Below are 22099 nucleotides of genomic sequence, written 5' to 3'. Positions count from 1 at the left end.
ACTGATCCTCCTGACTTGTCCCTCAGCAACGCGTAGCTCTTCCTATTCTTTTATTCTCTCTCTGTAATATTTAATCAACAAAGCCCTACCTCTATTTCCCTGAGGCCAGAGCAATGCATCTTTCTGCATTTAGAAACCTCCTACACATGTGAACATGTCCTTGGTGCAGTGATGTTGTTTTTATTGCCCACATCTCTTCTTTTGCCAGAAATACATGAAAGGCCTCTGTGCTTCACTGCACCACAAGATGGTTTCTGTCCCATAGCTGTCTGGGGAATTAAATTTTTATGTGGTTCTGTGAGTCCCAAGTGAACGTGAAGACAGGCAACAGGGCAGAAGGGGCTGTCTGAAACAGGCCAAAGAGGCTGGAGTGAGACGGTCTCCGTGTACTGCCCAACATGCCATGAAAGAGAGCTGAGTAAGAAGGGTAATATTAGGGAAAGACTATTAGGATTATAACCCTCCCAAGGCCAAGTTTACAAGGCAACAGCTGAATTTTCCTGTGATTTTCCTTAGCTTCAGTGAGTATACCATATTTTCCATCTGAGTTTGAAAAAAGTTGACTTAGAGACCCCTGAGGACCCTCCCCCTGTGGCAGAGGCTCCTTCAGTACCCCACATTCCCTTTTCAATACCCACATACTCCTTTTCATTTTGTAGCATTACATTAGGAATTTTACAGTAGCTGAATATATACCTATTTACAGTATAAATATTATTTCTGGTAAGAAAACTATGTATTAACATGTGCTCTTTGTCATGACTAGATCACAGTGCTGAATGTATGCATCCTGGCTAAATCATTGGCCAGTGCCAAGCAGTGCCTACATGTGGGTTCAGCAATGATTACACTTGGGTTCTGCAGTGCCTCTTCTTCAGCTTCATTGATAACCAATAGGAAGCTGCAAGGCACAGGCTGTGGCATTTCCATTTTGAACAAGTATTCCATGCAGTCTGTAGATGAGTAAATGGGGCTGCCTTGCCATGGTGGGAAGTGATGCATGTCTCCAAACATGAAAGGGAAGCTGGCAAAACAGGAGAGATCTCTGGCTCTTGGTTCTGCCATAAGGAAAATGAGAATAATACTGACCCTAAATGTCTTGCAATTTTTATTAGCTCTCTTTGGCTTGCAGCAACGACCCTGTGAATAATGCATGCTATTAGACGGCCATCCTAAGGAAAGAGGGCTTACGCAACCACATTGTCTGCCACTACCCGCCTGCACTCTACCCTATAATAATTCAGAAACCAGCCGGCTACAGTCAGAAGTAAAAAGGTCTTGAAGATACTATGTTAAGTAAAACATAAAGCTGAGACATTGTAGGGAAGCAACCTTGTGTCCTCGGTGAGGAACAGCAGTGGCAGGAGCTCAGTTCTCTCCAGGCGCTGAGGTGCCAGTTAGGAACTCAAGTTTGAGAAGCGTGTTGACGGAAAATCAGTTTTCCCTCTTTCTGCTGCTTGTGCCATGACTTGTTTCTCCACAGGTCACTCAGGGTGAGCCCCAGAAGTCATGCTCCAAGCCTGTAGTAGATGAAGTCCAGGAGAGCTGCCAGCAGATCTGCCAGTGCAGGCCTCCACCACCGCCACCACCGCCACCTCCTCCCCCACCACCCCCCAGGCTGCTGGTGGTGCCGGGTAAGTGGGCAGAGGGACAGGGATGCCTGGGCAGATGGGAGAGGGAAGGATGTGGGAGAGGGCACAGCGAGCTCGTTTGTCATTTTCTACTTAGCAAATGGAGGAAAAAAAATGTTCTCAGTGGAGGTGGAGATCTGGTTTCTGATCAATGAATAATACTTGGCTTCTGGAGGAAAGCCAGAGAAATTCCCTCCTTTCATTGTATTATAAATGATTCCCTGCTTTCAAATGGTTCACTAATGTCCTAGCCCTGACAAATTCTTTTCTATGCAGACTAAGCACTGTGCTTCTCCTGGATTTACATCACCTCCTGTTCTACCATATATGCAGCCTGGAGGTCTGCACAGTCCAAGACCCATTCATTTACAAGCAGGCAAAAATTCCAACATTCTGTCCAGACCAACTTGGGTGGAAAGGGTGGCACAGACAAATCCCCAAGCAGTGAGCTGACCCTGCTGGCACTGCCTGCTTCGACTCAGTGCCAAGACATGGGCTGAGCCGTGCACAGACACCTTTAGGTGCTTGCTATGTCAGCAGAACTCCTTAGCGCTGTGATATTTTTGCATATTTGTCTCTCCCTGAAAGGCTGCCTATTAATTCTTCTCCCTGCTTAGATAAAATCCCCTGGGAACAGTGTTGCAAAGTATATCTATTATCCTTCTCAGTGCTTCCCCTGAGGGAAAAGAAATCATTAGCAGCATCATTTGGCTGTTTGTCTCTATCAGCTCCATCCTCAGATGTGTGCAAGACATGAGGAAGGCTCGCGCATAGTTTTCAGCCTGGCAGAGGATGGGCAGAATTTTGCAGTGTTTTTTGCCAGCAGCAAGCTTCGTATCTGTGCCAGGCTGCAGAAATGTAAGGCGAAGGCAGAAAAAAAAGCAGTAATCTGAAACACTTGGGAAAGGAAAAACAAAGACAGCTTGAAAGGCAGGGATGAATGTTTTTAATAGCAGGAGAAATCTCTTTCAGTTTTCAGAAAAAAAACCATTGTGGATAGTAATAGTGAAAATTGCCTTTATCTTTGTCTCATAGTCATAAAATAATGTGTTTTATCCCTGTTTTCTTGCACCTGGGCTATTCATTGCCCTGAGGGCACCACTCTTACCCATATGCAGATCAGTGTCAGCATTGGTCCTGGGCATGGTGCTCAGCATTGTGGGAGGAGGGCTCTGCTCTGCTCTGCCTGGCAGGCAGCTGCTCTGCATGTATGGAACTGTCTGCTGTGAGTGGGAAGGAAATCATCCTAGGAAAAAAAAAAATCAGTCTGTCACATGCTGTAAAAAGAGGAAACAGAAATCAAACAGGCCTGCGACTGGGATAGCCTGATGCTTACTCAGGCTGGATTGCCAGGTGCTAGCCCAGCTCTAAAAATGAACTATATAAATCCAGATGACTAATATTTAAACAAGCTCTTTCATTTCAAATGCAATAAAAAAAAAAAGATTACGCATTCCTTTCACCAGCGAGCTTCAGAGTAGCAATCAAGTGCCTCATCTTGAAAGAGGCTTTAATTGTTATCTGCTGTCTAGGCGCTGTGATTTAGGCTATATGTACAGCAAGCCACATTCTTGTGAGGATGAGTGAGCCTTGTGGTTAAATATTGATGTTATGGACACCACTTTAAACAACATTTGGATAAAGCAGTAAAGGAACAAATCAAACCATTAAGTGTTGCTAGGCTTGCACTTTGTACTTTTTCAGTGATTCGAGTATTGGAAAGACCTCAGCAAAAAGCAGCAGCAGCCCAGGAGCCACAGGTTTGTTACTTTTACAAAATACAATGCCTGCACCATGAGGTAGTTTGAGAAGATTCTGCCATTGCCCTCAGAGCTTTGCCAGCCACAAAAGGCTGCAGTCTCCTATGCACAGCCCTTCACAGCTGTATTTTCAACTGCACTGAAAGTTGTTGGATGTTTACATCATCTCTACACATTGTGGTGTGAGTCTAATGATGAAAGCTAGCAAGTACATATCTCTTGCCCATCCCATTACTACACACATTGGCAGCCATCTTTGACATGTTCTTGTTGTTCTCCATCTGCTGTGGTGGAAAAACACAGAACACTCCTTCTGTATTCTCCATCAATCCCACGTCACAGCAAACACTACTTGGATGTGCAGGACAACATTATATGTGAGCAGCTGAATCTATCCCTAAAACTATTTTGCTGAGCTTGAGAACAGTTCAGGACTTTCAGGAGCAATTACATTGCATTTAGTATCTCTTTAGACATTTCAGTATTGACTGGTCCATCCAATGACAAATTCTTAACTCTGCCCCTTCCAGATATGTTTATACAAAATCTGTTAAATATTATGAGTTCCAGAATTCATGTATAATTGCTGATAAGTTCTGTGTTTATTCTGATGTATAATAAGCTAATTATTTTCACAGAAAATAAACAGAATTGCATACAACTTAGCAATCAGTCTAAATAAATGAGAAGTGGCAGAAACTTGCCAACTTGCTCGTATGGAATGTATGTGTTGTGTGTTGTTGTGCTCTGAGGAGACATATCATTCATGCAGCAGTATGAGTATGGGAATTAAATTAGATCATTTGGTCCATATATTTCCCAGCATGGATAACTGAATTACAGACTGGTGAATTTAGATAATGACTCTTCCAACCAGACTCCAGGTCCCAGGAAAGAAAACGCAAACTGGTTTTGTCTTCCTTCAGCCACAGTCAGGGGCTTCCTTTTCCCATGTTTCTAACACCTTCATACAAGACACTGACATCTCTGATGTCCCTTCCAAACCCTGTTCTTGCTTTCACTGTAGCTGCACTGCAGCTCTCATGGGACATTCTCCATGCCCTGCAGCAGCAGCATATCCATGTTAAGTAGAGGAATCCTGGTCTGCTACAGTGAATACTTTACAGTATCTAAATGAAGGCTGAGTTGGCCACACATCTCTCTGGATGCTGGTTCTTTCAGTATTGCTAGGCTGGGGTTCATTATCTCTTTCCTTACATTGGGACATACAGGTCTTCACCATGAGTTTTTCAGTTTTGAGTTTCCTAAGTTTCATCCTGGCTGCTGTTTATTGGTGTCCTGCTGAGATACTACTGCTTTGTTCAGTTTATATGAGTGTTTCTCCTTTAGAGTTTTTAAGCTGAGGATCCCTAGCCTATATTAGGAGTAGCTAGGATGCTGGGGGCTTTGCAAAAAACTAGTGAGAACTGTTGGAGAGTTGAGCCAATTATAGTTCCTCTAAGCAGTCCGGCATCCTTATGTTTCTGCAGTCTCTCTCCTTTCGCAAGTAGAAGCCTGCTTGTTAACCTATGCTTAGAAAACTGCTGGTTAATGAAGTGAAGGAAAAGCTCATGTATCTGTGAGGGGCCTAAGGCTAACAAAGATTCTCAGAACCTGGCTTTTAATTACCTGTTTCTTTTTCCCCCTCATCTGCTTTCCTCCTGGTTACCGGCTTTCAGTCAAGGCTAATGCAGGGTGGATGGAGTACTTGTTTAGGCAGAATTTCTAACTCAGCTTCGCAGACCCATGAGATGAAGCTAGTTCAAATGAAATTGACCCTTCAAAATCTCAAACACTGCAGATGTCAACCTTTAAATGCTTTGTGAGCACACGGGATTCTCCAGGGCCACTGCAAAGAAGAAAGGACTTCATTTGAAGTAGAAGCCAGGCTTTCAAAGGAGGGGAGGATTGATGGTAGACATCCAGGTAGAGACAGATACTGCAGTCAGTCTAAAGTTTAGACTGTGTAAGTTTTAAGGAAAAAAACAGTTCAGAAGTGGCTTATTAAACACGAACCAAGGAAAGGAAAAAAAGGCCAGCATGAACACATCACTTGTTGCTTGGTAACATTTGCTGTCTCTACCTATTTCCTTCATTGGGTGTGGTACTGCCATCCCCTTTCTGAGTGACAGAAGTACCAGACCAAATATTGCTTCAGTTGCAATTTAGTGGAGGAAACGTGAGCAGTACAACTGAGTCTGGATATGAACCAGTCTTTGACTAGCTGGATGTTCAAATACCTACACGGATACTGAACTTAGCAAAAGTCCTAAGCTCTCAATTGAGATAAAGCATAATCAAGCCACAGTGCAAAGCCAAAGTGAATTATATAATTGCAGAGGACTCTAATCTCCAAGCTGTAATTGTACAATTTGGTTTTTCAAGGTGAAATCTTTTATCCTGAAGATAATGTATCTAATTAATTAATTATTTGGACTGTTGAAAATGCCAAAACAAAAATGACTGACTGTAGTCAGAAAGCAACTTTTTGGCAACTGTACGAGCAGAAATATATAGCTTAATTTCAAAAAGTGTGCAGTATCCCTTCAGTGGGAGTAGGAAAGCCAAGGACGTTTGGATCTTTAAGGACAGATGATCACAATGTGTGTAGCAGGGAGGAGTCTGAAGGACAGGAACACTCTGGAACTTCTTAAACTCTGAGTAAGTTTTAAAGTAACTTATCTTAGAAGATGTCACTTGCTGGCCATGTTGCTAGAGGACTTTCATAGCAGGAACTTCTTGCAGAAATGAAATCCATATGCTTCTGGGTCATAAAAGAATAAGAAATGGCTTTACCTTAGGGTTTTCAATGATCTAAGGCTCCATATCCTGGTGATAGAGTGGGTAGAGTGACCCACAGTGGGTCAGAAAATGAGTTTAAAACTCAAACCAAGCGCTCTCTCCAAATGGGTGTTTTAAAAGGATAGCTCAAAGTAGTCCTGGTTCTTACTACATCACTTCTTATACTGCATGAGCACAGATGCAGACAGGCTTGTCTATGCAGTGCTGAAAGGACCTCTGGTCTTGGCAGACGTCTATGATTGTCTTTCAGGAGTTGAGGGGAGGTCATGATTGCAAAAGTTTCATTGAAATCCCTCTGGAGACCATGTCATGGCTTAAAACGAGGTGCTAAAGAATTTGCTGCAGGTATTTGGGTGCAGTTCTTGCATCCCGGAGAGCTCTGACTTGAGGTTTCCTTCCGTGTAGGCTTTTTGCCTCACAAGTGCTTTGCAATTTTGCAGAGAGCAGCTGTAAATATAATGGTGGCCAAAGAAATTTGTTTTCCTAACTGGAGTAAAATGCTATCCTCTATAATTCATACAACATACCTATTAGCAAAACTGAGCAATAATGGAAGAGGACTACAGTAACACCGAAAGTGCAGAGGTGCACAGACTCTTACATCAAAGAAATTATAGTAATGACAGCTACTGTGAGAGGACATTCTTCTAGTATATTGGTCTAGATTGGGATTTTAATCTGGAAGCACGGTGCTGAAACAGGGAAGCCCTTTCAGTTTTGGTAACACAGCTGTTATGCTGTGAATTACACTCCTGTGTGAGAGCTTTGTTTATAACTTACAATGCAAAACCAAATTCAGTTCTCGCCTTCTCCCAGATACACTGTCAGTTTACCAAAGGGTTGTGATTCTAAGAACTTGCAGTAGGATTTTGAGGCTTTCAAATCTGAATTGACATCCAGCCATGCAACCTGGAGACACAGATGATGGCATGTGTCAATTTGAATCCAGGTTAGCATGATGTTGACTTCACATTGCAGGTACTTCCTTCCCCAGAAGCACAGAGAACAAAATTATTAAGCTACTAAGGTAGAATTTAGTAGAATTCACCCACCTAAATCAGAAATATAATGCTTAGATTTCCTGCCGTTGAGGTTTAACACCATAATCAACTCAGTACCACACAGCCCCCCCCCCCCCCCCCCCCCCCCAATCAACCACACCAGTTTTATAGTTGATGCCGTATGATATGAAATATTCCTTTGGCCAGTTTAGGTCAGCTGTGCTGGCTCTGTCCTCTCCCAGCTCCATATGCCTCCCCCAGCCCCTTGCTTGCTGGCAGGACAGTATGAGAAGCCAGAATGTCCTTGGCTTTGTGCAGCACTGCTCAGCAACAACTAAAACATCAGTGTGTTATCAACCTTGTTCTTTTCCCAAAGCCAAAACATGATATCATACCACATACTGTGGAGAAAATCAACTCTGTCCCAGCTGAAACAAGGACACCTGCTTAGCAGTGCAGGTGCTGGTAATTCAAATACCAAAGACAGAAAGATTTCAGAATCCTGGTACCTTTTTGTATGTAGCTCAGTTATTTCTAGTGTAGGAGTAAAAACTAGAAGTTCTCATATCTGAGTCAAAACGAGAAAAACGTTCAGGGTGAGCAAATTTCTATAGCCGTAATGAAATACAATGTATGAAATAATATATATCCCAGATGCCCAGACTTAAGGCTGAAGTGACTAGGAAGCAGGTAAGACCAGAAAAGACTCATGCTAATACTTGATATGATTCTGCTGTCAATTCTGTATGTAAGGTCTCATATTGGGCTACTAACTCTCTGTATCTCCTTGTAAAATACTGATTGGATCACACTGTTATTTTCAGCTTCCATTGCCTTCCCAACTCAGAGTTTTTTCACCACAATAAATTCTGAAGTGCTTTGTCAAGGCTAATTTTTATTTAGGCAAGAGATGAATCTTCCTGCTGCTCTGGGACCTTGCAGATTTGTTTTGAATTTTTCATGCAGTAATAAATCCATGTTATGGAAAAATCCACTCTCTTGAAAACATACTCGTTCATACATTTTCCAGTATTTAAAAGTAAGAGCTTCAGGCCAGATTTTGCAGTGCAGAAATCAACGAGAGTTCTGTTATCTGTAGATTAAAAGTGTTGTCTAATTTAGAAACAAGAAACAATAGATATTAAACTCATTCTGCAGGAGAGCAATCCCTTCTGCTTTGAGATGAGTACTCCAGTAGCCTGATCCTTTATTTCTTTATTTTATTTTTTAAGCAAAAGGACTTGGCAAAACTGAAGACATTAATTCCTTGTGTGGATGGCAGTCCATTTGTACACGACTACCATTTCATTGATTAAGAAGATAACAAATATTCAGTGAAGTTACTGATGAGTCAGAGGCTGTTGAGATACAAATAATTGTAAGTTCCCATGCCCATGGCAGTCTGGAGTTGTGCCTCATCTTGACAAGCCAGAAGTAAACTCTTAATTGGCACAAGCTGTGCTGGCAGCAAAGCTAAGCAGCTGACCTTGGTAAAGCAGACCCACAGAAGAGTATGTTCTTGTAATGTTTTCATGCATTATCTTAGTTATCAATTTAGTAAATAAGTGTTGTGCTGCTTGTAAAATTACAACTTATGAGTAATCTTTCAGTCAGGATAGTAGATTGAGAAAGCAGCGGTCTGGATGTTTGAGTTCTTATCCTGAAGTGAGTAAATAGCGTCCATTAATGTAATAAAATTGTTAGTTAATAATTGATACCGCTGCCAAAAATTATCATTAATAATTGAGATAGTTTAGCACATGCAGTAATAAATTACGTCACATAAAATTCTAGCAAACTGTGATTACCTAATTGTTGTTAAAATGAATCAATTTTTCATTTTGAAGCATATCTTTTAAACAGGGCTGATATTTCATCAGTTCATTGGCAAAAAACGTTTTACTCAAAGGTCTGTTCTTTGGCAAATCAAACTGGACTTGTTGAAGATAGCCAGTGGGACAAATTCTACTGAATCATCACTGGACATTTCTGCTTCCTTCTGGATGCAGTATATAACCTATTTCACAGCCAGTATTGAAGGAAGTTACTATCAGTGGAGCAAAGGGAGGGTTTGATTTAACCCTCAGTTTGATTTAGCAAGCTGTAGGTGCATTGTTATGGAGTGACAGCCAATAGCATCTCTGCAAGAGTTTAGCTGTTCATGCAGGTCTAGATTTCTGTGTGAAGATAGAGGAAATTGCAAGCAATGACTGGTAACCAACCTGCTTTCGTTTGTGACTGTAGGCATGCCTGTCAGACATTTGGCATAGTGAAATGACCTGATCTGTTAACAAGCTGTAAATGCTATTTTAATTATTTTGAATTTTATCTGAGTGAGATGATAAGTGGAATTTATCTTATTGAGATTAAGTTTACCTCTGGTTTGGAAAGCACTTTACAGTTTAGTTACTTTTTCCTCTGATCAAGCAATCAGTTTTAGCTATATTTCACTTACGTGAAACCCAGAGGTGCTTTGGATAAGGAATCCAAGTGCACTAGGTGTGGAAATAACTGATCTCCTCAAAGAAAAATGTTAGGTGATAGTTGTAGCTCTGCCATTAATAACTGAGCCACAGAAGCGATAGAAGGAATTAACTGTTGTGTCTAACAGATCTACGTTTATATAAGTGGTGTACACTAACAGAAGTACATGCTACATAGTCAACCAGCTGTTCCCTGAAACTCAGACATAAGACTTGCAAAGTCTTTCTTTTTAAAGTGAACTCTTTAAAGCTATCTGTAGTCAAATCTCAAGTGCATGTCAATTATAGCCACTTTCCATATAGCATCTGAACACCCTACACACAAACCATTAATCTTTTAGAGATAGACATAAATCAGTGCCTTAGAAACTGCTACCACTAATATGTGAGGGAAATATCCCAAGTATTTCCTTATCTTCTACAATCTGTGCTAAGAAATTCAGCCTGCAGATGGCTGAATGTGGTTTTCTATCTGCCTTCCTTGAAGACACAAATGTTGAGATCACATCAGTTCCAAGGTGTGAGGTTTGCCCAATCTTTGCTACTGTGTGGGTTCCTGAGCTCTTTGAAAAGACAGTATCGATAAGATAATCACAACAGCAGCACTGAATTCTATTTGTATTTCACAGTCCTAGTGTCTTTGATGGCACTGCTCAAGTGAATACTGCTCAGCCTGAAGAACTTGTGCAGACCTTGTTCTTAATTAGGTCTATACATATAGAACATTATACAAAGAAAATCTGTCATTCTTGTGTGGGATTGAATCTGCCAGTCCTGAAGTATCTCATTAATCATTTTCTGGCAAAAGACTGGTCATCAGTGCAGGGGCTTAGACTTCTAAAATCATGTTTCAGCTGTTTTGATTTCAGTGTACATCATCCCTCCTTCAAAGGCCTGTTCACTGCAAGAGCTGAAAGATTAATAAGCTTTCAGAAGACTTCAGGGTGATATATCATGACCCCTGCAAAAGAGGTGTCTTGCCTCCCTGCAGGGAGCATCAACAAGAGAGTCCTGAGTGCTGCTTTCCCTCTGCCTCCAACATGCTGGTTGGATCTCAAGAAAGCATTAAACCTATCAAATACTGAGCTATCACACGTAGAACTTACTCCTGTAAACTGGATTTGAGATGGGTGTCAAGCACTGAAGATTGTTATTTTTAATGTCTATATGGCTGTTGAGCCCTGATGTGGAAATCTGCTAATATATTTTCAGGTATCAGAGCACTGAAATGGCAAAGGCAGACTCTGCACGATGAGTTTGTGTTTTCAGGCCTCTTTCCTGAATATGAGGGGATCCCACAGTTTGCTTAGGCAAGCAGCTGATCACAAGCACTGATTTTCCCTTCTGAAGGGTAGCTCATGCTCTCTGCACATCGCTTGCCACTGGAGAGCTGGGCTGTGTGTTTGTGCAATGAAGTGGATGGTACAGCACTTGCGTATGTCTGTGCCTCTCAGCAGTGCCTCTGTTCTAAAGAACTGAGAATCACTGTCTTCAGGTCATGGCTGTGCGGTTGTTGTTCTGCTCTAAACCACTGCCTCACTGATGTTTTTGCTTCACCAACAAGGTTGGTGAAGAGATCGAGGAAACGCAGCTGGTTGCTAGGGAAAAATTATTTATCCCATTACAGAATTGGGAAAGGAATAACTGTGCAAAGATAGAACTTTTTATTCCTATACCTTGGAACACTATAGAAACACTTGGGCTACTGTGACTAGAGGAGAATCTCAGGATAGGGTAAGGATCTTGCAAAATAAATAAGTAAATAAATAAATAATAATAATCACTGAACTAGGAAGGAAAGAGCTGAGGCTGAAGTCTTTAGAGGGATTTCAGTTCCCATGGGACAATATCTCAGAAAAGAGAGGTTGTATGTTAAAACACAGAAGGTTAAATCAAGTCTGGCATATCAGGCATCCAAATTAAAGCATCTAAGTGCTTAGAACCTGCAGAAATCAGGTCACCTTCTGAAATAAATTCCAGAGTACTAATTTAACACAAAACATTCAGGCGTTTGTGACCTGTTTCTTGGAGGCACTAGATACCCACAAATCTGATCAACTCCTGCATTTCAAAAATCAGACCACCAAGTACAGCAATATTTGCCTGAATGATGGCTGTCATGCAGTAGGACTTTATAGGGGTGTCATCTTGCTCTGTGCTACTCAGCTTGGTGCTTGTCCAGGTTATGGACAGCAGGGAAATGAGATGGTACCCATGAGGCTTTCCAGACTGTGCTGTTGCAAGGAGACTGCCATAGGCTTCAATTCTAATTTGCTTAGGTCAGAACTGGTAGCATGTGATTTATCAGGGTAAAAACAGTTCTGTCCTTTTGCTGAGGGAGAATCAGATGGAGAGGGAGAAGCAGCATCTCATCAGGAGACTGCTGGTTAGAAAAACATGTGACAGAGAGCAGTAGCTGACGTGTGCGCCCATTGTAAAGATAAATGCCAGAGCAGAGTGTTAACACAGAAAGTAGCTATGATGTAATCTCCTTAAAAGCTTTTTTTCCACAAGGCCTTTAAACGCAACTGCTTGTCCAGATCGTGCTTTAGAGAATAGACTCTTTCTGCATACTTGCTAACCCTATTCTCCTCCAAAGGACCTTGGCATCCGAAACCATGTTTAGCTCCTATTTGTGGGGTCACACCTCAGTTCTGGTGGGGCATGAGCCTTTCCTATTGGATGCTCTGCTGTCCACAGGTCTCTGCCACACAAAAGTTCTGGGCATAGCATTAATTTTGGGCAGAAATCTGCCTGCTTCCACTCTGATAATGCAGTTATAACTAAATCCAGTGTTTCCATCTGACTCCCAAGGAGGAGTCCAGAACGTAGGACTGGCCAGGAGTCAAAAGACATTCTGTTTTCTGGCTTTTTCAACAAGCTGTAGCTACTTTGGACAAGCTGCTTCATCTCAATGTGCTTCACTTATGCCTGAGCAACCAGTACATTTATCTGGTATTATATTTATTTTGGTACTAATGACAAATTCATTTTTCAAAGGATTCTTAAATCTGCCAGAGAAAAGCAGAGGACGTGAGACCAGTTAAGACAGCGTAACAACATGAGGATTTAGTGAAATCTACTAGAAAACCCAAATGCATCCATGTTCAATGACCTCTAAAGATCAGGTGTCAAGCACTGTACTTGGAAGTCCAACACAGCTTCTCTCTCTTTCCCTGCCTACATTCAGACTCAGCTTTTTTCCACCTGAGGTTACAGCCCTACTTCTTGCAATGAGCCATGTACCCCTCTATCACCCACGATCTCTATAAAGCTCCTGCAGAACTGCTTCTTCTATTTCTTGAGGTCCCATCCTGCAATCTATGCACAAAACTCAGCACGATTCTTGTTTTAGAGGGAAATTATTTTTAGAAAGGAGGAGAGAACTAAACAAAGAGGTGAACTGAGAGTACAGAGAAACAGCATCTGCAGTGTAAAAGCTGCAGGAAAGGGAATTTCTCCATCATTATCCCACACGTTTTTATTATAGCTGAAGTTCCCACTGCATAGTGATAACAGTATCCCCCTTAAAACTGTAGTAGGAACATATGCCCAGAGCAGCTGCGTGATATAAAGTTGTCTGCAACATAATGTGATAAACAGAAGAATCATCTGCTCCAGGAATAGCTGATTTCCACCAGTGTTATTTAACCTAACTACTTGAGGGAGGCAGTAAATCAGGACAGGCTTTCTGCTGAGCACACTACTATTGCCTAGTAGCAGCTGTTTACCCGACTAGTTCATAGCTCTCTGGAAACAGCCCTCAGTTTACAAGCAGCAGGAAAAGCACAAGCCTACAGTGAACTAAAAAAGTGGGGGGAAAATATTATGTGGAGTTTTTGTGTAGATCAAAATCCACAGCAAATTTAGGGGGATCTTATTTGGTTTAAGGCAGTCTATTCACATTTCATACAGTTGCAGCCACAATCCAGAGATGAGGATGGTGGGATAGGACATTGCTGGTGTAAAGGAGTTCTTCAGTTTTCCCTTGCTGGGCAGCATCTTCTTCTGGTGTTTGCTCTGAGGCAGCATTTCAGGAAACAGATACAACATAAAAGCTTTTTAGGTCAGTGTTTTTTGGGTGCTGACATAATCCAAACTCATTCTATGATGTTTAGGTTTATTGGAGACATACTTGTCCCAGGTTGACTTCATCTGTTATTAAAGCTGTCATCCATCTGCTGCGTTGGCCCAGTCTCTCAAAGTAATGATGGCTGCTAGCAGATCTGGCTTTCTGTGCTGACCATCCTGCACAAAGTTTACCTCTCCAGCTCTCCAAACAGCAGCACATCTCTAAGCTTGAAGAGAAAAGCCTTAAGATTCATGACTTTCTGGAAATGTTGTATTTTAGTGCATTTGCTGGATTTAATTCACTGTTTTAAGTACTGATTTAAGTACTTTAGCATAGTGCTCTTTTGGAGCTTGCTGTTTCTGCTTATGCAAGGGAAGTGAGTGAGAAGCAGTGGCAGAGCTGGAGCCACATCCTGAGTGTTGTGCCCATCAGCATCCACATTTAATATTTAAGAGTCCATGAACCATTTTGTTACCCTAAGATGGTCTGCTTGCAATATCTTCTCTGTGCCATTTCATTACATCTGTAAGACAGCTGCCTTAGCAGGGGATTGGACTAGATGTTCTCCAGAGGTCCCTTCCAGTCCATACAATGTTGTGACTCGGTGTTTTCTCCAGGGGACTGTAGCTGTCTTGAAGCATTGGGATGGGGAGGACAGACCATGGCCAAAGCCACCAGCTAGATGTGTTTGCTTATGAACATGAGGTAAAGGAGCAGCCTTATGGCTGATGGCCAAATCCAGGTTTGGATTTGGATCTGCTGAGCAGTCTGGAGGTAAAGCAGATGAGGCAATAGTTGTTTGCAGGCTGCCCCCAAAGCCACATCCAGCAACCTGCAGAGGGCCTGGCCCAGTTAGCAGGCCTGCACTGATCCCAACACTGCCACTGGCCAGTGGTTTGATGTGCTCTCTCACCTGCTCACCCTCTGGCAGCTCAGGCATTGCCTGTTAGCATTTGTAGGCAATAACTGTGAAGGGAGGTTGATGATGGGATTATATCTGGACCTGTCCAGACAGCAAAGCACATCCATTCACATCTTATAGCTTCTGTATCTTCAAAATGAACTATTTCAGACACGTGGTATCCCCAGTGCGAATGTTTGTCTTGATATATTCAGCTTGTACAAGGAATCGGAGTAACAACAGATGACCCACCACAATGCACAAACGCTTTTTGCTCTGGGAGGCAAGCACCAAGGCCCTCATCATCTGGTCAGAGTCATTTCTCTTATCCTCCTAGAAGTGTTCTCCCACAAATCCAGAAATTTCATTGGATAAAACCCAAAGAAGACAGAACCTATTCATGTTCCTGAAATCCATTTTAAAAATAACAGCTGAAGGGCTATATTTGTATCAAGGTCTAATAGTACTACAAATTTCATTAGATGGCTCTTTGTGAAAGATTTGTTTTCTCCACGCTGGCTGCCTCTCACTGTTAGCAGCCCTGGGTGCGCACAGCGTATTCCTATCACATGGGCTATCCAAACACATCTGTAACTGCTCCTACGTGACAAAATGCAGCAACCAAGCCAGGGACACTTGAGTTTACACTGACTCACAGATCTCTCCGCATTGCCCCGGGTTAGGTAACAAATCTTTCATCCAAAGAGCCCAGAGCTGCCAGAGATGCTCTGCATCCCAGTGCAATAATAGCTGTAGGAACTAGTAGCTTCACCTTGTCTAATAAATGGAGATGCCAAAGTGCAGATTAGTGAATTTATCAAAATAAGAAGGAAAATAACAGTGAAGTTGAGACTAGAACCTAATCCTGCCTAAACCAGCAGATCAGCAGGTCCCTAACATATGTGACATAACATATGGGTCAGCAGAAACATATTGCCTGCATCCACAGTTCCTTCCAATTTCCAACCAAGATTGATAAAACACTTGAAGCCCTTGGCATATGAGCCTGCCTTCAAAGCACAGTCCAGCGTGCTTCCAGGCCAGCAAAGTAGAAGAGCGTGGCTGATTCAGGCAGCCCTACAAGAGCAAGAGAAGCGCTGCAGGCATAGAGATGGCTGGGCCTAGCCTGTGGTGAATGTACAGTATTAAAAATGGGCAGATGTCTCATAAAAATGATTACACCAGCACTCTTGACCTTTCTGCAAGAACAGAAATAAAAGCAGGAGGAAAAACAATAAGCAGTTTTGATTTATCTTGAAAGCGCTCTTCCTTTTTTAGACATGAAGTCACTGTTGCTGTAGGGAGGTGAGGGGGTCACCGTCACTCTTCCACATCATGTCAGCATGCACTCACCAGCTGCCTGGGACTAAGCCTGTGGCAGGCTGACGCATTCAGACCCCAGCCAGAGACACTTCTCTAGGATGGCACGTGGGAGACGGGTCACTGCTCTCTTGTCTGTTTGTTGGCTCATCCCTGTTTTGTTCAGCTGGCTGGCAGTGATGGCCAGGGCAGGAGGGATGAGCGCTGTCTTCCTCCTCTCCCTCACTGATTCTGTGGAGGGCTGAGGGTCAGTATGGTCCCTGTGGTGGAAAGCAGCCCTTACTCCCTCTCAGCAGGCTCAGGGCTGATACTTTTTGATGCAACAGCGTTCCAATGCAAATAGCAATTAGTCTACAAGCAATACTGCAATGGAAAGTACTAACTCTCGTTAAAATAGTCAGTGGCATTTCCAAAATCTAAGCTTTATAAAGCATAACTATGAGCACTGGAGAAATCTGAGGACACATTCAAGGAGTCCAAGTCATGTTTCTATATTCTGTTGCAGACAGTACATATCATTTTTATATCATACACACAACCCCTTAACGGTGATCCAGAAAACATGACTAAAAACTGCTTCATCATTGGTTTTTGTTTGGTTGGTTTTATTTTGTTTTAAGCAGCTGAGGATAACTTTGAGAGTGACCCACTCTAAGATCTGCTAAAAAGAAAACAGATATTTCTTTATAATTTCATGGAAGTTTTTTGTTGTTGTTGTTGTTGTTGTCATTGTTTGTTTGTTTTTTTCCATTTTCCTCCTCTTATTTTTGTGTCTGGACATTCCAAGGAGCCCCTTGTAGCTGAGCTAATCTTTCCTGGTGTAATGCTATAACGCAATGGAAAGGACTGCAATAGGAGCAGGATGACAAAGCCTTCAGCTACAGCAATGAGAACAAGCCTAAATACAGCATAAGCAGAAATGAAGAAAAATAGTTGCTTACCTTCAGAAGGTCTCAGGTAGAGAGAAATCTCTAGCAAAAGATACCCTCGCTTCCACTGCCAATGCTTAAATGAGGTCTGGGAACGGGGGGGGGGGGGGGGGGGGGGGATCCTGGCTCTACCCCTTCCAGTCACTCAAATGCACTGCATGCACCTGAGCTCCCTGGGTTGGCCCTGCCTTTCCATCAGGTGCTCAATCACTGGTTCAGGCTGTGTAGCATTTCCACTACACCTGGTATGCCATTTCTGGCTAGACCTGTGTGTGTACAGATACTTCTTCACTTAGCATGAGAACTGAAGCTGCCTTAATGCTGAGACTTCAAAACAAATTTAGTCAAGGAAAGCAAGCGTGTGAGAGTTTTCTGATGCTTGAAGGGTTTGCAGGATGCCTTTACTCTCAGTGTACATTTTCATTAGTTTGTTATCTCAAAGTTGGTTCCAGCCACCCATAGTTGGTCTGAAATGGGTCTGTTGATTCATTGCGTTGATACTGTCTTTATTTAGTCTTTAGTCCTGTTTGGGATAAGGGAAAACACTGTCTGCCTAAGAGTAAACCTAACCCAATGTTTGTACTTCCTGACTTTTAAGGCCAGAAGGAAAAAAGGCATTGTGTTCATGTGGGCTTCTCAGAGGCAGAGCATTAACTTGATTTGCTTATTATTTTAAGTAAATCTTTACAGCTGGATTTGGAGTTCTTTGAGGAGAAATGAACAGTCTACCTTAAATTAAATTTTTCAGTGAAATATTTCACCAGAGTTGATAGAGTATTGTAATGTATAATTACCCTTAATGATAATAATTATCCTATTTCTAATCCAAATATATTTATCTCCATTTGTAGTGGAGTACGTTCCTGAATGGTTTACAAACTTTACCAATATCTATTCCAATATTTTGTGGGAAAGAAAGGAGTTGCTAGAAAACAAATTATCTCAGTAGCATATACAGTTAGATTTTGAGGCACACTAGACCCCTGGTTTTTAGCTCAATTCATATGTTCCATGCATACTGTATAGCTACATAGTTTCATAGCCCTAACATCAAATGCCATTCCAAACTCTAAGGTTATCATACCAGCTGTAATACATGTATTTACCAAACCAGTAATCTCTTCAGAAAATATCTGGCTAGTTTGACAAGATTTTCTTAAATCTTTGCTGTTGAGCATCAGTGACTTATTTTAATGCTTTATTAATTGAATGGAATATTCAATATTTTAGCAAGGCTTCTGTCAGGATGACAGCATGCAGATGCGTAGCTTAGGTTGCTTATCTTTAAAATGTCACAACTTTCCTACTACTTTCCACCCAGTGGTTTGTTCAGTGTGAAGAACAACACTTCAGGGTCTAGGAGAAAAAAAACATTTTCCTCACGTTGCTTTGCACTTTGAAAATCAGTTTCTCTGTTCAGCTGATCTTTAGACCAATGAAGAGAAGACAGGAATTAGTCAAATCGGATGGTGGTTATGCTCTGAGCAGCTGAAGATACTCATATGAGACCAGCACTAAATGCCAAGGAAGCAGATGTCAGCTCTTTGTAACCCCACAGTGATGATGCAGGGACTACCTTCACCTGGGGATATCCTCCTTTCCACCTGAAACAGTGCTGTGAATGACAGCAGTACATGATTCATTGTTTCTTTATCAGACAAGGGAAATGATATGATTTGGTTCTGGAAAAATATACCTTTTCTGTTTTATAATAGATTTAAAAGAGGATGCATAAAGATGGAGGCTGTCAGCGAGCAGGTCAGAGCCACTCCAGAGGTGGAGACATCAGTGCCTTCCTAATATTAACAGCCAAGTGTGGGCCTCTCCAAGGGGCACTTCTCTGTGCCTCACACCTGATATATGGGGCATCCAGGTGGGCCAAGCTCTGGTTTCTCTTACATTCAAGAGGATTAAAGCAGTTCTGCTCTTCCTCAGAGGATAATTGTGAGAAGAAATGCATTAAAGATGAATAAATGTCACAGTAATGAGGGCAGTATAAATACATACTGAGGAAGGTAGAAGCAACCACGCAACCAGAAGCTTATTGGCAAGACTGGACATTTCTAAGGAAAACAAGATTACTTAGCATTGCAATAATAAGCATAGAAATATAAAATAATTTTTAAAGCTGTATAAAACCACCAGCAACTAATAAACAGGCTTTGATGGCTTCCAGAGTTGTTTCTCATGTTTTTCTGAGTTACTGGTCTGGACCAGTGAGGAGGGGAATGGAGCTGGGTGAATTAAGGGTCATCTCCACAATGGCAGTTCTTATTTCCTGTCTTTAATAGCTACATGTAAGCTGTCAGGAGTAATTTTCACTATTCTGTTCCAAATGCATCTGTTTATTCTCCGTGTAAAAATGCTGTGATAAACCACCAAGGAGCACATGCTACTCAAACAGGTAACAGGTGTTGCTTTAGGCCATTTCTTTGCCATTTGTCACTCTCATTTGTCGTGCTGAAGAGCAACCCAACCTGGTCTCACTATCTTGTTTTACTCTATGACTAGTTTGGTTGGTCCTGCCTTGGAGGAAGAATAGGAACTAAGTATGAAGGACCCTACCAGTCCTGTTCTGTATGATTGTATCATACACATATATGCTGAATTTGATTTCAGTGGGACCATTTCAGTTTCTTGAGGCAATGTCAGGAGGGTAGAGTGATTTGGTTATTTCCTCTGCTTAACTGAAAATACAGATTCCCATTAACTGAATCATTGTTGAACTTTCTTTAGGGACACCCAGCATCTCATGATAGTTATGTGGTTGACTACACTGAGGAAAGGGTCTCTTCCCCCTCTGCAATAACCAGTGATGCTCATGGCATTGTCTACTGCTCACCATCCTTCAAGAAACAGATGGCCCAGAAAGTATGGGAAAAGGAATTTGGCCCTGGAGAAAAATATTTGAGCTAAACGCCACCGGTAGTACTTCTGATTCAAAACATTGCTTGTTTTGAGTAGCACTAAATACACAATTCTAGCCCTAAATTGAATCAGAATAATGTAATAACAATTGCTTGTTTTCATGAGTTAGCATTTCATAATGTAAACATTTCTTAACTATTGGGCAGCATAATAGGGAAGAAGCTTGACAGCCACAGTCCTTTAATAGCAATTAATAAATGCAATAAAATTCCTGTTCTTTTAAAACCTATTCCCCTTCCTTTCTCCAAGGTTACAATGATAGCAGATGTGATACTGATTGGTAGACACTGCTACTGCTCCCTTATAAACCTCTCCTAATGTGATTTGAAAGCCTGTCCTTATCAGCACGACGTCTGCTGCTGATGTACAGAAGATGACAATCTTGGAGGAGGGGAGAGGTTTCCTGCAGGTAGCAGAGCTGAGCCTTTCTCCTCTGTGCTGAACTCTGGGCCATGGACAGTATTGACACACAAGGACTTAGTCATCTGGAAACCATGACAGAAATATGTAGTACCAAACAGGGGGATTGACTGGGGGGAAAATATAAATTGTCCTAAATGTGAGGCAGCCTCTTCATATCAATCTGGGGCCCTGGCATTGTGCTGCTTTATGGGCGACTGAAATGGTTCTGACTATATTCTGCTTATATGAGAGAATTCATGTGTTTTTCCACACTCTTTATTACAGCTCCCAAGTCTACCTTCTGCCCCACTGAAGAGACCTGGTGGCCAGGCCTGGTTATTATCATTGCAGTATGCTGTGCCACACTAGTGTTCCTCTTTGTAGTTGTCATCATTTGCTACAAAGCCATAAAAAGGTAAGGCTACTGATGCTTTTAATGTGCTTAGGGCAATGTAATCCTGCAAAAGCTGATCCAAGGCTTGGCTTGGTTTGCTTCAAATGCATCCTAAGGGCAAAACACAGACTGAGGTACCCTATGGTCAGTGTGTGTTTTTATTGGAAAATTGCTTTATGTACTTTTTCCTGTCTGTGTAAAGGATGAAGTTCAATGCACAGCCACGGGCTTGAGGAGAAAAAATAGAAATGGGACAAAGTCACAATGTTTAGCTTAACATCAACTTCCCCAAAGTTGAAATGCTGCAGGATGCTGAATAATGTCAATAAGCTTTCAATTAAAAGTGCATATGTGGGATGCGAGATTTTTGGCCCAGACCCATTGCTAAGTGCAACATTTCAAATTGATGCAAGCTATTCTAACCTAAAGTGCAGGGTAATCTGTGTAATTTATCATTTGGAGACTCAACTTCTGACTTACTCTTGATTATTCTCTTATTTTTTACTCTTGTTTCAATTTACACAATCAAAATCAAAACTTCTTTTAATTTAAAAGCCCATGTGAAGCCTATGTACAATACTATGCCTAGTAACCATCTCAGCTCCTCTGCCACTGGCTTTGTGATAGATGTGTAGATGTGCTTGTTGAGAGCCCAAGCAGTTAGATAGCTTTAACGTCAGTTACACAGAGAAATGGGATGGGAGATCATCTCTCTACAAAAGGATTTCAACTTTCCAGTGGAAAAAAAAGTCAAAACTCAAAAGCTTCTATATGAAGACTCTGACTGTGAGTCCAATACGTGGATTTAGAAAAGAAAGTGCCTTGTGAGAAACTGTATTCCCATAATGGATGGAGTTTCTTTGAGGACACCCCACAACTGGGTTTTCATTGTGTTACTATTTCATACCGTAGGTATCTCAGGCAGGAACTGTACTGCAGCTGGGTCACTCGGCTCATCATAGAGAATACAATAATCTTAACTCCCATGAGATGCTACAGTGACATCTGAATCTCAGTCTGGAAAAGTGATATTTTTCCAGCTTTTGGATGTTTGAGGGATTTTTCTGAGGTGAGAAGAACGGGAAAAGAAAATAATTTTCATGAAAAAGTTATTTGTGTGCAAGGCAACTGCAAGATTTTTGATAAGCCCCAGCAGGGATATCACAGCGGTCACATTACATAGATATCACATTACACTTAAGGTTAGTCTGAAAAATGTACATGGGATTTGGAGGATAGTATATGCAAGAGCATCAAAAAAGGGAAAATTCAAACAAGAAAACAGAAATCTGTATCTACTACCTTATTAAGTTGCCATAAGTATCTTTGCTATTCTAGTACAGCTTAAATGAACAGTCAGTAGTTTTGAGGAGCTGGAAAGCTTTCACTGTGTCTACTGCACTTTAAAAAAAAATCATCCATGGAGGACTGAAACCAGAGTCCAATTGGATGGGTAACACAGCAAAATTTCTTGCT

At 41.7% G+C, this 22099-nt stretch overlaps 1 protein-coding gene across 6 annotated transcripts in view; it reads left to right on the top strand.

Moving 5' to 3' along the window:
• PRIMA1 (proline rich membrane anchor 1) overlaps positions 1 to 22099 on the top strand; it is a 46116-nt gene that overhangs the window by 4351 nt on the left and 19666 nt on the right. For 5 of the 6 annotated variants that reach the window (XR_004307368.2, XR_004307371.2, XR_004307370.2 and 2 more), the window contains exons 2-3: positions 1484 to 1634; positions 20515 to 20644. Coding sequence is in view for 2 of the 6 variants with exons in the window: in XM_015865352.3 (XP_015720838.1) it covers positions 1484 to 1634; positions 20515 to 20644 (281 nt within the window). In the remaining 4 variants the exon portion in view is untranslated. The remainder of the gene's footprint in view (positions 1 to 1483; positions 1635 to 20514; positions 20645 to 22099) is intronic. The other variant, XM_085549402.1, reaches the window with a different exon arrangement.

This window comes from Coturnix japonica, chromosome 5, assembly GCF_054131305.1.
Source record: "Coturnix japonica strain WE chromosome 5, WE-NBRP24, whole genome shotgun sequence".
Taxonomy (NCBI): domain Eukaryota; kingdom Metazoa; phylum Chordata; class Aves; order Galliformes; family Phasianidae; genus Coturnix; species Coturnix japonica.
Note: the sequence above shows the minus strand (reverse complement) of the source record. Positions and strands in the feature narration are given on the sequence as shown.